This window comes from Sinocyclocheilus rhinocerous, unplaced genomic scaffold, assembly GCF_001515625.1.
Source record: "Sinocyclocheilus rhinocerous isolate Xijiao unplaced genomic scaffold, SAMN03320098_v1.1 scaffold708, whole genome shotgun sequence".
Taxonomy (NCBI): Eukaryota; Metazoa; Chordata; class Actinopteri; order Cypriniformes; family Cyprinidae; genus Sinocyclocheilus; species Sinocyclocheilus rhinocerous.
In genome coordinates, this window is record NW_015635523.1 from 674,707 (window position 1) to 689,871 (window position 15,165).

The 15,165-nt window shown below is 39.9% G+C and overlaps 1 protein-coding gene across 1 annotated transcript; it reads right to left on the reverse strand.

The window, feature by feature from the left end:
• Positions 1 to 305: 305 nt before the first annotated feature.
• LOC107747033 (roundabout homolog 4-like) lies at positions 306 to 14,924 on the reverse strand. Its single transcript, XM_016561447.1, has 19 exons — positions 14,647 to 14,924; positions 10,580 to 10,906; positions 9,260 to 9,417; positions 8,904 to 9,024; positions 8,684 to 8,822; positions 8,378 to 8,505; positions 8,165 to 8,280; positions 7,841 to 8,075; positions 7,596 to 7,600; positions 6,834 to 6,909; positions 6,566 to 6,751; positions 6,478 to 6,481; positions 5,633 to 5,748; positions 5,071 to 5,391; positions 4,886 to 4,993; positions 4,654 to 4,792; positions 2,829 to 3,083; positions 2,415 to 2,746; positions 306 to 892 (listed from the first exon to the last, which is right to left on the reverse strand). Exons 1-19 carry the CDS (start codon positions 14,846 to 14,848, stop codon positions 705 to 707), a joined length of 3,156 nt encoding a protein of 1,051 aa, XP_016416933.1. The 5' UTR covers positions 14,849 to 14,924; the 3' UTR covers positions 306 to 704.
• Positions 14,925 to 15,165: the final 241 nt, after the last annotated feature.

Here is a 15,165-nt window from a genome sequence, read left to right on the forward strand (position 1 = left end):
GGCAGTTAGTAAAAATAGAAGTAATTAAACTGCGGCTTTTTAGTAGTGCAGCAATTCTGAGGAATATTTATAACGTACGTTAAAAAAACCTGACAGCTAAAACAGTATGTCTACTCAACAAACTACGTTCATACAAAAAAACAAAACAATAATCAACAATAAAAATACATATATAAAAAATTGATCTAAAATTGCTAACATTTAGTTCAATTATATTCCAATTCAAATGCAAAATGAACTAACATTTTTCAATGTAAAAAAAAAAAGAAATGTATTTGAATTATAAAATAATAAGAAAGGACTCCTAAAATACAAAAACGTCTTGAATAATATTTCCTGTGTATTTTAGATAACTCTGTCATATAAAAGCATATATGATTTTACAAAATCGTATGTGGAGGATTATTAAATAAAATTGGTTTATTTACATTTCTTTGAATTCCAACATGAGCGTCCTGTACAATAGTCTTTATTATGGTGTGGTACAACTCAACTGTCCATATGGAAAGTGGCATATAAACTGCACCTATTGTACCTTGCAGCAGTGTGTTCTTCTACTTAATTGACCTTGCTACATACCCAAGTCCGTCGAAACTACAAGGAAGGGGGGTTGCCCTGAGGAACGCAGGGAAATGTAGTCCATAAACTACCTCTAGGCATGTGCAAGTCGATCATCGGTGCGAGGGGTTCTCCAGATGTCCTCTCTAGTGCTCAATGCCCGAGTGTCGGCTAGATGTGGGGGTTCTTCTGGCCTCTCTGGAGGCTTTAAACTGGGCCTCCAACTCCTCCACCCACGCGGTGCTCCAGTCCCACACGGGCAGCGGCTCCACCTCTCCAAAACACTCTCGAGGGGGGAACAGAACACTCAGGGGGGATGCAGGCGGGGAGAAATCTGCAGAAAATGCAGGATCACACACATCACGAAGGAAATCAAGGGAGATGAATGCATGTGCATGCACATAGGTACAAAATACACAAAGAAAAGCAATCTGTTAACACGTATAAAGACGTACAAGTCAATTTCAACATTATAACACTGAATGATAACGCAGAACGGTGCTGGACTCATCAGTTACAGTGTACTAGTCATTTAACCTGATGCATTCACGGAGATTGAAAGATAGAAAGGGGGAAACAATCAGCAAATGGAGAGAGGAAAGTCCCTGTAGGTTTCTCTTTTGAAAGCCGTGATTGATTTGCTGAAACTTCAGAGAGGATGGTGGGGAAGCTCAGACAATTTGCAGACAAGGCCCTCAAATCCCATTATTTCTCATTGTACCAAAGTAGCGCTGCTATTTTTCACTGTCTCATTGGGAAGCGTAATGCTGCAGTGCCTCATGAATCTGATCTGACAATGAAAATTCTCATCCCAAATACAGTTCTCCCTCTAGTTATGCAACGATCCCAAAAAGTACTGGAATAACACTTCAAACCGTCTGAATGTGATTAGATAACAAAATAACAAATCAGATAATGCTAGAGCTTTTCTCAGAACTAACCTCATTGTTATATGAGCAATTTTTGCTATTATTATGTACTGGTCTCAAGCTGAAGACAGGTGTAGTTTATCAAGTTAACTATGAACATGTTCCATTAAAATTTGACAACCCGAGTGTCCAAAAGCATGGTCTTCATTTATCATTTAAAACCTAACAAACGACTTTTTTGTGAAACGTTTTGCTTGTGCTGTCTTTCTATAGAACACTGTCAAAGCCACTTGCGTTGATGCCTTGTTATTTAATGCAATGACATTAAAACATTTTTTTAGTGAGACTAAAGTGCCAAAATACTTTGGTTGCACTGTATAGACTGTTTATGTCTTACATAATTATGAATCATTTCAAAAGAACTTAATTGCAGCAAGTATTTACATAATGCTTTTTTGTTGACTATGCAAATGATGCAGAATAATTTTACAGCCCTGCAGAGCTGAAAAACTAGTGACTGACAATGATGAACTGAGAAAAGCTGGTGTTCATCAAAGAAAAGTAAAATGTGATCACAGTTTTTGGCAACTCGTGTGGTCAGATTTATAAATAACTTACAAGTTTGTAGAAATTTGAAGAACACATTTAAACAAGGTGAAATATATCTTGAGATGTACTGTAAGAGTACTACAAATTATTGGTACCTGAAAGCTTGATTAAAATGAGTCAACATATTTACATGTATTCATTTAGCAGGCATTTTTATTTCATTTCATTTCTGTGGAAATTAGCAGAGCTTTCAGGGTTGGTGAATCTGTGTAGAGCTGCTGATAGAACATTGACTGCGTGAGCAGGTTGTTCCACCTAGTGGACATTTCTGGCAACTACATCTGTTCTTGCTGTTAACCAACTTAGAACTTGAATCATGTGAAGACTATAAATTAAAACATCCTAATTCTACAGAAGCTAAAGAGAGTTTTAACTTGCCTGATAAAGTACCACTCATGGATTCGGCTGTCATAGCCAGGACGCGGGCAAAGTTCGCATCGTTTATGAACGAGCAGTCAGAAGAGCTGATGATACTGGTTCGAGCGCTCGTCACACTGCTTTCGGACACCGAACCCCAGCCGTTCCACAACGAACCCTCCCATTCGCTGCAACAAGATGAGGGCGTGCTCCTCAGTGTGGCTCTTCTGAGGCCGACTGCCTGAGACTCCTGCTCGTCATCCATCTCCTGGTCGGCAGGCCCACAGATGTAACCAAACGTGGGTGTGGGAGAGAACGGACGTGGCATTGAAGGAGAACTTTGATGGGACGCACTGTTGGGAGACATCACAATTAGCCCTTGTCTTGATACTCCCTTCACATATATGTACTCTCAGGACTCAGGTGTTCTTTTACCTTTGCCCCTGTGGCTTGGGGCTGATCTCCATGTATTGAGTGTGGCCCTCAGTACTGAGCGTGGTGTCCTGGTAGTCGTCAGTGGAGAGACAGAAGGAGGCCGTGGACAGGTGGCTGTAGGACGGGCTTGGCTGGGCTGGGCTGTGGTGGGTTGGACAGCCTGCAGTAACCGTAGCGGGACCCTGGAGCCCAGAGGCAGCACAAACAGACTGCTGAGATCCGATGTCAACTGTCAACTTGGTGGATCTGGTAGACCTGAGGGATCAGATATACAGAAATATGAGCATATTAATAATTGTTCCTTTGACCAGTAAATAAATTCATACTAGCTAGCACACTACACCGAATATTTCTATAATAAAAATGTTCTTTTAGGAAGGTGTTTGTGTCCCTTCCAGCTATCCACTTTTTTCTTTCTCTTGTACCATGATGCCTCCAGCCTCAGTCTGCACTGCCGGAAGAAGCTTCCTGTTTGTGTCCTACAGCATTCAAAATGCTTCCTCCCACTTACAGACCTTCTAATAAATAGTGTGGGCCATTTCCCCTTCAGACTCCCTGTCCATTAGAGTTGAGCTACAAGTTAAATTGGTTTCCAGACTTTTAGTTTGAGAGCAGAGAGACAGTAGTAGACTTCTCTTTTCTCACGGTATAATGACATGGTATTGTCACAGACACCGTCATTACAGACAGGCAAGGCCACAACCCCTCACAGGTCTGTGAGAAATGGACACAAATCTTGAGCTCTTGTGTCAGTAGTCATTTTACACCACTCGCATCCTGCTATGACAGAATGGTGAAACACTGAAGTTTATCGCCGTTTAAGAAGCCACAGTGACAAGAAAGACTTCTAGTATGTTCCTGTGCACTGAGATGGAATTGAACTCTCTGATAAATCTTCAAAGCATTCTGCTGAATACTGTTGCCCACAGGAAAGAAAAATCACAAATGAGATCACGTTCATATCTTTAATTGTTTCTCATAGATAGCTAAGAGATCAAATGGATAGAAAATAGATGAATTTATAGCTTCTCAGAAGTTTCTGCTGAGAGAAAGACCCCAGTGATCTCATATCTCCTTTATAGATTCAGATGTCAAATACTGTGCTCTGATTTCCCTAGACACCTGCAAAAGTCTTATAACAAAGTCTTTCCAGAGTAGACCAAATTATTTTGTTTCCTACATTCATTTTATAGCTCAAACTCTTTTAGCATGTCATTGATTGTCTCATTTGTGCTTCTTTTTATTACTCCTATTTTAGGGGAAACATGGCACAAAGTTGATATCTTTAAGCCATATAACAGCAGCACCTTACAGTAAAGTTCAATTACTTTACCTGAACTGAACAGTGATTTAAACAATTTGAAATGTTAAAATGTATTTATGTATTTAGAAAGTAACATTTAAATGGTAGTTCACCCAAAAATGAAAATTCTGTCATCTACTCATTCTCATGTCATTCCAAACCTGTATGAAAATAGCTTCTTTTGTGTACTGTCGAAGAAAGACTGTTGGAATAATGGAGCCCACTGACCTTCATAGGCAAAAAAAAAGCAAGTCATTGAGGTTTGTACGACATGGGCGTAGGTAAAAGATAACAGAATTTTATTTTGGGTGAACTATTCCTTTAATTTAGATTAATAAATGCTGGAAAAAATATTGTTCTTTGTTACTTCAAGATATCTAATGCATTACCTAAAGTTAACCAATTGAACCTTATTATAATTAATATTATAATAGTTTTACCAACATGTTCTACTGAGCTATATATGAGCAATAAAATCTCTGCACATTTAAATTTTGCTTTGTGTGTAGGGGTGACTCTCACTCGTCCTCTGAGCTGAGGCTGTGGTTGTCCTCCATAGGAAGAGGCGGAGGGCTGGGTAACATGTCCACCAGCTGCAGAGAGGCAGAGTAGTGCAGGATACGCGGAGAACTCAGTGGCTTCACAGGCTCTGATACACCACCTGAGGGAATGTAGACCAGCTTAGAAGAGTTCTAATAAATAGACTGCGTAATGAGAATAGCATTTTAAACACGAGACACGCTGATGTTCAAACCTGCAGGGTGCTGACTGAATCTTTGCTGATGGGTACTCGGTGCACTGCACACTGCCAATGCTCGTTGACTCACAGGCATTAACGGGGCACTTTTTACCGCATGCAGCTCTGGAAGTAGATTACAACACGTGTTACTGCTGGGCGAAATGAATGTGAATGATTCGCTGAATGAATGAATGTCTCACCACGCTTGTAATTTTTCTCCCACGATTCCTTCAGAACTCCCATGTTGGGCTGGGAAGGGAGGGCACGTTTCCATGGCAACGCCTGCACTTCCCTCACGATGGCAGTTTTGACGATGGGTTCGGTGATCCGAACGGTCTCGGAGTTATGCAGCTGAGATTTGCCGTGAGGCATTCTGGGACAGTGACCTGGACTATTAAACGTCTTCAGTCCATTGCCGGTTAGATCCACATAAAAGGTGCCATAGACGCCGCAATTGTCTGGTACAATCGGGACGGCTGACCGCAGGGGGTTGGGGTCCTTTTTAGCCGTAATGGGCAGAGCTGTCAGTAGGGAGGTAAAAACAGACTGATTTACATAATGTGCCAAGATGTCAATGGTAATTAGAGTTGATGAGGACTCTGCAGAGTCGTGACTTCAGGGGTGACAGGCGTATATTGAAGGTTCTTATAAGGACGTATCTGTCATCCGGAGAGATGACGAGAGGAAAAAAAGAGAAGTAGATGAGGGCTGAAACTCGAGGGGAGGTTATTACTATGTATTTTAACTAAAATTGTGACTTACTTGTCCTCCGGAAGCCGGAGTTCTCTTGACTCGGGGTCCAAAGGCCCTGCTTGGGCTCACTGCTGGAATCTGGCCTCCAGCCCCCAGAGATCCATGGAGAGTCTGGTGCCGCCATTCTAGAAAGGGAATTATAAGGATGTTGACTCAGTTACTCATGGAAGCCTATTTCATAAGTATAGTATTACTGTTACATAAGAAAAAAATCATGCTTTGGTAAATTATGATTATGAGATAAACAGTTATTTTAGAGATAAACTATATTGACAAATTAGATATTAAGCCATAATTATGAGATACAAAGTTTCTGTAAGAAGTCTCTTATGCTCACCAGGGCTGCATTTATTTGATAAAAAAATACAATAAAAAGATTAATATTGTGAAATATTGTTACAATTTAAAATAACAATTTCTATTTTAATATATTTTTTTAAATGTAAGTTATTTATGTGATGGCAAAGCTGAGTTTTCAGCATCAACCCCCCCAAAATAATCAAATTTTTTTTTTATCATTTTTTAAAAATATGCCTATATGGTTTTTGTTCATTTTTATTTATTAGATTTAGTTATTTTAGCACTTCAAGTTAAACTAAAGGTTAGTTGCTAGTTTAAATATATTTTATTTTATTTAACGTTTATTTTGTTTCAAGTAACAAAAATGTTCTTTATCTTTTTAATAAATAATAACAATAACCCTTGACTAAAGTACTTTGGAGTACCATGCAAATACCATGGTATATGGTAATCATTAAAGGGGTCATATGATGCTATTTTAAAGATCATTATTTTGTGTATTTGGTGTAACAGAATATGTTGACATGCTTTAATGTTCAAAAAACACATTATACAAGCCTATAAATGAAAGAGACAATTATAATTGTATGACTATGTGTGTATAGAAAAAAGGAAGTAAATCGAGACTTTATTATAGATTACCTGAGTGTTTGCCTCCCAGGTTGGTGGGTCTGACATGTCTCCTGTACAAAAACACGGCAGTAATCATCAAAACACACCACAGGAGGGTGCCAACGCTACCGATGAATACCGGCTCTTTAATCACAGCAAGGAAATGAGACATACTGAGTATGCCTGTCTGAAACGGTGTCGCCTCCTGCCTCAACTCTGTGAAAAAGAGAGCAACAGGTAACATATTGAGTAGATTACGCTTTAAAATGACTGTTTTATACCTGTTTTGTTCGCTTACCTATGAGCAGTTTGTATGGGTTGCTTTGGACCCCCACTCCTGCCCCATTAACGGCAGCCACCGTGACCCAGAACAGCTGAAAGGAAAACTTGAAATCGCATCATATGACCCCTTTAATAAAGCAGCATAGTATTACCATCTTTGAACATGATACCACTAGGGCTGCAACTAACGATTATTTATTACTCCCTCTCTACTGTGTTCCGTCTGTTTAACGCGCGTCCGCAGTGCCGGCGCTCTTTCAGTAATGCCGAGTTCACACTGCACGATTTTCAAAGACGTCGCATCACTGTTGTGTTGTTCACACTGAACAACTATCTGGGGTAACATTCAGTTGTTGCTGTGTTCACACTGCACGATGGAACGACGACAGGAGGTTACACACTGTGTCTTTTCACACTGCGTGATTGTCACTCGCGTGAACGAGCACCGATTTGCCTCCGATTTCGGGCATTTGTCGGCGATTTCGCAAAACCTGTCGGCGAGTGAAAAATCGGGCTAAAATCGTGCAGTGTGAACTCGACATAAGGATTTCAACTTAACGCAGACCGTCAGTACGGGCCTTTATGCAAAAATGGAAAGGCTCGCGTGAATTTGTGACATTTACAGATAAGGATATGACCGTTAACTGAAAGTTTTTTGCGCTGTGGACGCGCACACGTATCTATCAAAGCGCCTGACAGGGCAAGCCATTACGCTGATGCATCAGCTTGAAGCTTAAAATAAAGATTTTTCATGTTTTGGCCAGCTTGGATCACGTACTTTTCCTGCAAGAGCTGTTTCCTCTACTATTTTTAGATGCATTTTGTCCATAGAAATGCGTTATTCAGTGCTGTAATTTGATGCGACTGGCTGAAGTTGGACGTGCACTGTGGGCAGACCCAACCAATCGATAATGAGAATCGATTGATTTTCATTATCGATAATAATCGATTTTATCGATTAGTTGTTGCAGCCCTAGATACCACCACAGTCCTTTTTTTGTAAAGAATGTTCTAGATTCTCACCTATCTCTGGCACTCGTAAGTGTCTGGTGTTGCTTTCCCTGCCATACAGGCTGCTGCCATAGGGTCGGACTTTGAACTCATACTTGTAGCCTCTCTTCAGAGGTCCCACATGTGTGTGAAGGCCAGGCTGAGGAACGCTTTGAGCTGTCCAGTCTGAGCTGGCCGGCAGGAGAGAGCGATACAGCACCTCAAAGCCTTCAAGATAATGAGGCTGTGACACTGCAGACGACTGCAACTACAAACAGAAGAGAAAACACTAATGACATGATGCTGTCTTAAAATGAAAATAAAATTATTTAAAGAGCGGTGCATGAACTGCATTACCTTCCACATGACTTGAGATATGTTGGAGGCGGTACTCATAACTGTGACGTTCTCCAGGTTCACACGTAAGGCAGACAGCTCTTTGTGTAGGTCTCTCAGTCTGGTGCTTCCTACGTCTGTAACATATATTAGCCAGACATCACTAATCTCAACAAATGGCATGCTGGGAAGAGGTTTAAGTGCTGTTACTTGACTGATTACATGCATTCTTACCCTCTACAAGAAGCTGTGCGCTGGCCACAGACATCCCAAGCTTATTTTCCGCAGTGCAGGTGTACTTGCCCATGTCCTGAGCCGTCACATAGTGGATTTGCAGACTGTGGTCGGGGTTGATTAAATATCTGGCAAATGCGATTGTAATATAAGATTAGGAATGTGAATTGTAAGGAATTTCACAATCATTATGCATCTGGAGTTTTAACTGGGGGTCTGCGGACCCCTGGAGGTTCTTTCATGTACTGCAGGGGGACTATATTACTATATACTGAATGATTCTATATTATTAAATCATGATCTGACCTGCCATTGGGTAGAGGTCCTTTTTCTCGGCTCCACTCTACAGAAGGCATGGGGTCTCCATCGGCTTCACAGAAAAACTGTGCAGATGCTCCAAGCTGCACTGAAACATCCTCTGGTTTATGCAGTAACACTGGCTTAGCTGAGGAAGAAGGTCAGATGTATGAGTCTCCATGCTTTAATAAGTTATTCATACTCTTTTAGAGCAAAGATAGAGTCTCACCTAATACAGACAGCCGAGCCGCTCGGCTCTCTCTCACTCCAACTGTGTTTGAGGCTATACAGCTGTAAACTCCAGAGTCATTCTTCTGGGCCGGAGCAATGATCAGTTTACCATTCAGTTCCTATACATGCAGATACGCAGAAATATACTGTCATCCAGACACACAAAACACTGTTCAGGGTGCTAAGGCACAGGTCTATCTCTGTGATACACTTTCTGTGTCACACTGCCCTCTACAGACATATACAGGGAAGAGTTCTCAAGAAAAAAAACATATTTTTTTATTTAGTGGGTTTGACAAATCAAACCCACTAAATAAGAAAACAATGTCAGATTAGAGTATGTTTTGCACTCACAGTGTACTGTTCATTGCTGCTGTTGATTAGGATCCCATCTTTCCTCCAGGTTACGTTGGGCTCAGGATGTCCAACAGGTGGGCTGCAGTTCATCACAGCCACCTCGCCAACCGCCACCTCCACGTCACTGGGCTGCACACGGAACCCTTCTCGCAGAGCTGAAAATCACACATGTGGTCAGAATGAGTGTATATATAATATAGTTACTACTGTTCAAAGGTTTGTGGTCAGTAAGATTTTTTAAAGAACTTAAACCTTTTATTCAGCAAGGGTGCAGTAAATAGATCAAAAGTGACAGTAAAGACATTTATATACACAAAATGAAGCAGCACAACTGTGTTCAACATTAATGATAATAAGAAACATTCTTGAGCACCAAATCAGCATATTAGAAGGATTTGACACTGAAGACTGGAGTAATGACTGCTGAAAATTCAGCTTTGCCATCACAGGAATAAAATACATTTTAAAATATATTAAAAAAGAAAACAGTTATTTTGAATTGTATTACTATTTCACAGTTGTACTGTTTGTACTGCATTTTTTTAATCAAATAAATGCTGTCTTCATGAGCATAAGTCTTCAAAGCCATTGAATAAAACCATACCAACCCCTATTTTGAAGGTAGTTTAAATGCTAATGGTCAGTCACTGATCAAAAATGTTATATAAATGCTAACAATCAGTTGCTACATTTCAGAGAACAAATGTCTCATTTTTTCTCATGAACGCCCTTTTGCTTTAGTAATCAATGCCTATTGTCAATTCTCTTGACGCAGCTTGTTTGTGTCTCAAATTATCTAGCAGTGAATAGATGTAAACAAAACGCAAATTCATTGTGTGCAACAATTGATTTAATATCTCAATCTGGTCCTGCTCCAATCCAGTGGAATGCAGAGTAAATGAGCCAGCTAAGGAATCTGTTTGGGCTACAAACACAGCATGTTGTCAGAGCTCAATTAGTGCTCTGTTTGTTTCGGGCAGGAAGGCAAACTTTGACATCTGATCTCTAGTAATCTCATGAACCATCTTAATAAGCTTCCTCGCCCTCTTGTTCCTTCAGTAGGTCTTGATGGGTCACTCATTGTTATCAAGGTCTGTCAGCCTCAAAAAGGTGAGTTCACGTGGGAACTGACCGTCAAGATTGTTTTGGACCCTATTGACTTTCATTGTATGGACAATGTTGTTCAAAATATGTTCTTTTATGATCCACAGAAGAAAGGTTCTGAACAGCATTAGGGTAAATATTGACAGAATGTTCATTTTCAGGTGAACTATCCCTTTAATATTAGAAAGCATCACACTTTGTCATGATTCAAACCTGCTATATGAAGGGAGGCATTTCTGCTCGTCGCGACCCCAGCACTGTTGCGAGCCACACAGGCGTACACCGCTTCATGGGACTGACTCTTTCGACCAGGAACGACACTGAAGAAGAACAAACTTCCTTCTGGCAAAACGATAGGCTGTGACTGTGCATCCATCTTGTCCGTGTCAAGAGGTTGGCCATTTCTGAGCCACTGGATGGTGGGCTCAGGGTTGCCCTCTGCCCTGCAGGACAGTGTGGCCGGACTGCCCACCCGGACCACCACATCAGAGGGATGGTGGACGATACGTGGGACGCCGCTATCTGAAACAGGCCTGGAACCTGGAGAACCGAAAAGGAAGAATCAAACAACAGTGACTTCCACTAAACAAATACATTTTCAAATTCCAATCCGGAGAGGTCATTGAATTATTTTGTTTAGGATGGCTAGATGACCCTGCGATGAGTAAGGGAAACACATTTCCTGTACGGAGAGGAACAAAGGCCCAGCACTCACAAACAAAGTCATGGACCAACAGGACATCCGTCACCTGTGCACCAAGTGCAGGAATGGCCCTCTGCTATTATTGGCCAACTTACAATGTCCTACAATGTCTCTTTGTACTCTCACGCCAAAACATGCCAATCACATGAGCATGAGAGGGTGTCCTTGAAACTAAAAAAGCATTTGGTTTGGTCTTACAACAACTCCTTGTTGTCTGTCGGATTTGGGGGCCCTTTAATTACTAATAAACATAAATAATGTTGTTAAACATAAACTGAAATAAACTACGCCTTTTCCTCATGCATGAAAAGAGGAGGCAATTCAGGGTGAAGTGCACAATAGAGAATCTGAGCGCTACATTCTTGGCAAAAATGTGTTCTACTATTAAAAGTTTCTATTGTCTCTGTTGGGGCAGTTTCCTGAAAGAGAGGAAATCAAGAGTCTCACAGTCCTGCTATGTCATTTTCACTGTAGAGGAATTTGGGGGAAATGTTGGAAGTTTGCAAAAAAAGCAATGCTACACTTTCCACAGTATAGTGTGACATTCTACATGGGGTTTTGAGAGGCTTGTTGTTTTAACGAAAATAATAATAATAGTTTTGTGCATAAAGATGGATTCTGCATTAGATTATAAACAGGCCTATGTCAGTCTACGAGAGCTTCTGGAAACAGCTGAAAAGCGAGCATGTAAATAAAACTTTAAAATTTGATGTTTACATGTATCGTTTACTTTTTACATATGTAACAAAATTAAGAATTATAGACTTAAATGTTAACTTTCATATAAAATGACGGGGTTTAAAGGTAAAGTAACGTACTGTTTGCGTAATTAACATTTTACATCCATTTATTCTTAAGAGAACATTATACAGTATATCGTCATGGAAAATACATTTGGAATCATTTAGATCACAAAACAAATTAAATATGCACTTTTATTATTATCATCATAATCTCAATAATAATATCGAAATAATTAAATCAAATTCCTCATTTAGTTATTGTTTCAAAACCAGTAGCCTAAATAAAACTAATCGTTTCTAGATATTAATTATTGTACATTTATAAGAAAATTACATGTATCCGTATCTGTCGCAAAAAAAGCAAACAAACAAAAATATAGTTTATCTCTAGAAATAACCTTTAGAAAAATAATTTGATGGATTGAAATAACTTTTTTGTTAAATTAAAAAATAAATAAATAAGTCTGTCTGAATTACAGGATTTCTTCACCTCTTACTTGGCGACAGTTACACACTGGAACAAAACAGTTAATTAGGCTTTACTTTGTGCTTACCTTCAGTATTATAAATAATCCCAAAAACCCAAAAGAGCTTGATAAAGTGTCTCGTCATTTTACGTGTCACGTCGAATTCAATCTACGAAGATAAACAAACGCATCGTTGTTCTGTCAGACTATCTGCGTTACAAATCCGCGTCGAAAATGAATAGTTTTACAGGTTATATGACGGAATGGCATTTCAGTTGAGATCTACAGGTTTTACAGTCATGTCTCTGTCGTTTCAGTCAGTATGAGTGTTGAACAGAGCGCCATCCGGATCGAGACCCGCCCCGGGTGACTGACTGGAGCAGCAGCAGGAGCTCATGACTGATGGCATGATGACTGGAGTAGATTTACACCTCCGACGACTGACGAGCCAGCGCTAACTAATTACTCCAACAATTGGTGAGGTAAACTACACATGTGTGACTTTGAAGTTGTGCTTTTGCCCTCTGTTTATATTTTGGTTTGAATTCAATACCACATCGTTTAAACAATGGGACATACTTTGGGCCAAATTGTGTTTGTTACACTTACACATAGGCTACTACTGTAGGGGAGAGAAACGAGAATTTTTTCTTTTATAGCCTACTATATCCACTCTTTTGTTTTTTACAACTTTTATTGTCACTTCAGGACGATGGTGGGGGTCATGTATAATTTCACTTTTAGTTGAGTTAGTAATTTAATGTGTTATCTGAAGACCACTATCAAATGTTTGTGATGACAGCATACAGAAACAGGAAAGCATTAGACCTCACAGCCAAGAAAAACTTCCTTTCTAAGCTGCACAAATTGCTTAATATGTGAATACAAACTGATGCTAACCATACGAGTCATTAAAAAATCAGAATGAAATATTCCCACATAAATCAGAAAAGTTGATAAACTTTAAAGAGAATATTGATATGAACTGGTACTGTTCAAGTGACATACTTTTGCCATTAAATCACAAACTTGTGCTGTAAATTCATACGTTTCTTAAATAATACAACCAAAGGATCAGAAAAAACAAATGTGCAAACAAAAGGTGAAAGTTTAGCACAGCTGCTACTGTAGAGTTGAAACAACACGGAGGAGCAACACTTGCTAATTCCAGTTACTATTAAGTCTGTAAATACGGTCGCTGAGGGGCTGAGACGGAGAGAGGAGAAAACAGAAAGCGAAAAGAAAAGGATAGGAGAGAAAAGCAGAGGCGGCGGCAGTTCATTTTCTCTAAAGGCACATATAAATAAAGTGCTGTTTAGAGAACTGTCCATTGTGTGGCCTAAAAGAGCAGGCCACACTGATGGACACGTATATTGATCCAGAGAGCAGTGCCTTGATGGCCTGTGGATCACCAGCTTTCAGCGACTAACAAAAGATGTTGAGGGACTATGGGGCGGCATACCACAACACAGAATTAAAGCAGCATCGCAAAAGAACTCCAGGTGATTTAGCGCCCAGAGTAACTTCTCAGCACGTTTTACCCATAAATAAGTCTCTTTGAATTCCTTAACAATGTCTGAGTTTGAGCGTAACATTATTATTATTATTTTACCAAAACTGACTAAAGTAAGGCATAAAGCATGCTTTTAATAAGTAACAAGTGGTCAAGAATTTTATGTTGGAAATAAAACTTGCTGAAACCCTGCTGAAACACAAAATGAAATAAGTATTTTATATTTCATGTTATAAAAATATAGTTGAATCCAGTTGGGAGGATTTTTTATTACAAACAAATAAAACATATGAATAAATAAATAAAAACTATACCAAGAATAGCAAAGGAAGAGGAAATGGGTTTAACAGCAACTTTTTCCCTGTTAATCATTTCCCTACAGTTTCCAAAAGCCAATCACTAAAAGGTCGAATACATCATAAACTACAGCAACAAAAGTTTTTTAAACAGTAAAACTTCTAATAGCCATGCAAACGGAATGCACTATGGTACCGTCACACTTACTTAATAAATTCTTCACATGTAAATTAAATCAAGAGTGTCCACAAGTGGAAAATCATGAAGTGAAAAAGACTTTATCAAGTTATCACTGTCTTTCTAATTTCATGCTTTGGACCCCATGCTGATATGCCTGAAATTGGCTGCAGAAGCCATTAGGTTAATAAAACAATCTGAATAAAATCACCATTCGGTCCTGGATAAAAATGACCTTTTTTTTTTTCTCCAAGTTTATAGATTCTTTATTTGACTGCTTATTCTTCACCAAAAAGTGAACTAAAAGGCAAATATAATTTATATTATTAATTTTCTTAACAGTGCTACTGTATATTCCCCAAAAAATCCATTAGTTTTACCTTTCCTGCGATTGGCCCTGTCCCTGTGTGTCGCCCGCTGGTGTGCCAGGCGGTGACGAAGGTGCCCTCTCCCCTCCGACCTCTCTGATCTCTGCGCCACCTGCTCCTCAGGTGGGCATGCGCACTGGCATTGGCACTGGCATGCCGCCTCGGTCCAGGTACACAGCCATGCCACCCACAGCAGCCATGCTGACACCTGCATCTTCAGCTTAAAGCTCCTCTCCTCTGGCTCTGCACCCTCCACTACACCATCCCAAATGCGGTTCTGACCGATCCACCCTTCTCCCCACAGTCCTTGTGGTGCTAAATTATCAGGAGATTGTTATAAAGAATGTTTTTTCTTTATATTCCACAAATGCTTTGTATTTACTTTCCCTCCCTCTTTTATTTAGCGCTCCCTCCGCTCTCTCCCTCCTCTTTCTCGCCTCGCTTTTCTCTTTTGGGAAAGAAGTTGGCAGAAACAATGATTGAAAAACAAGTTTCAGGCCCCATGCTGGGAGCGCGGGAGAGGAGGAGAGG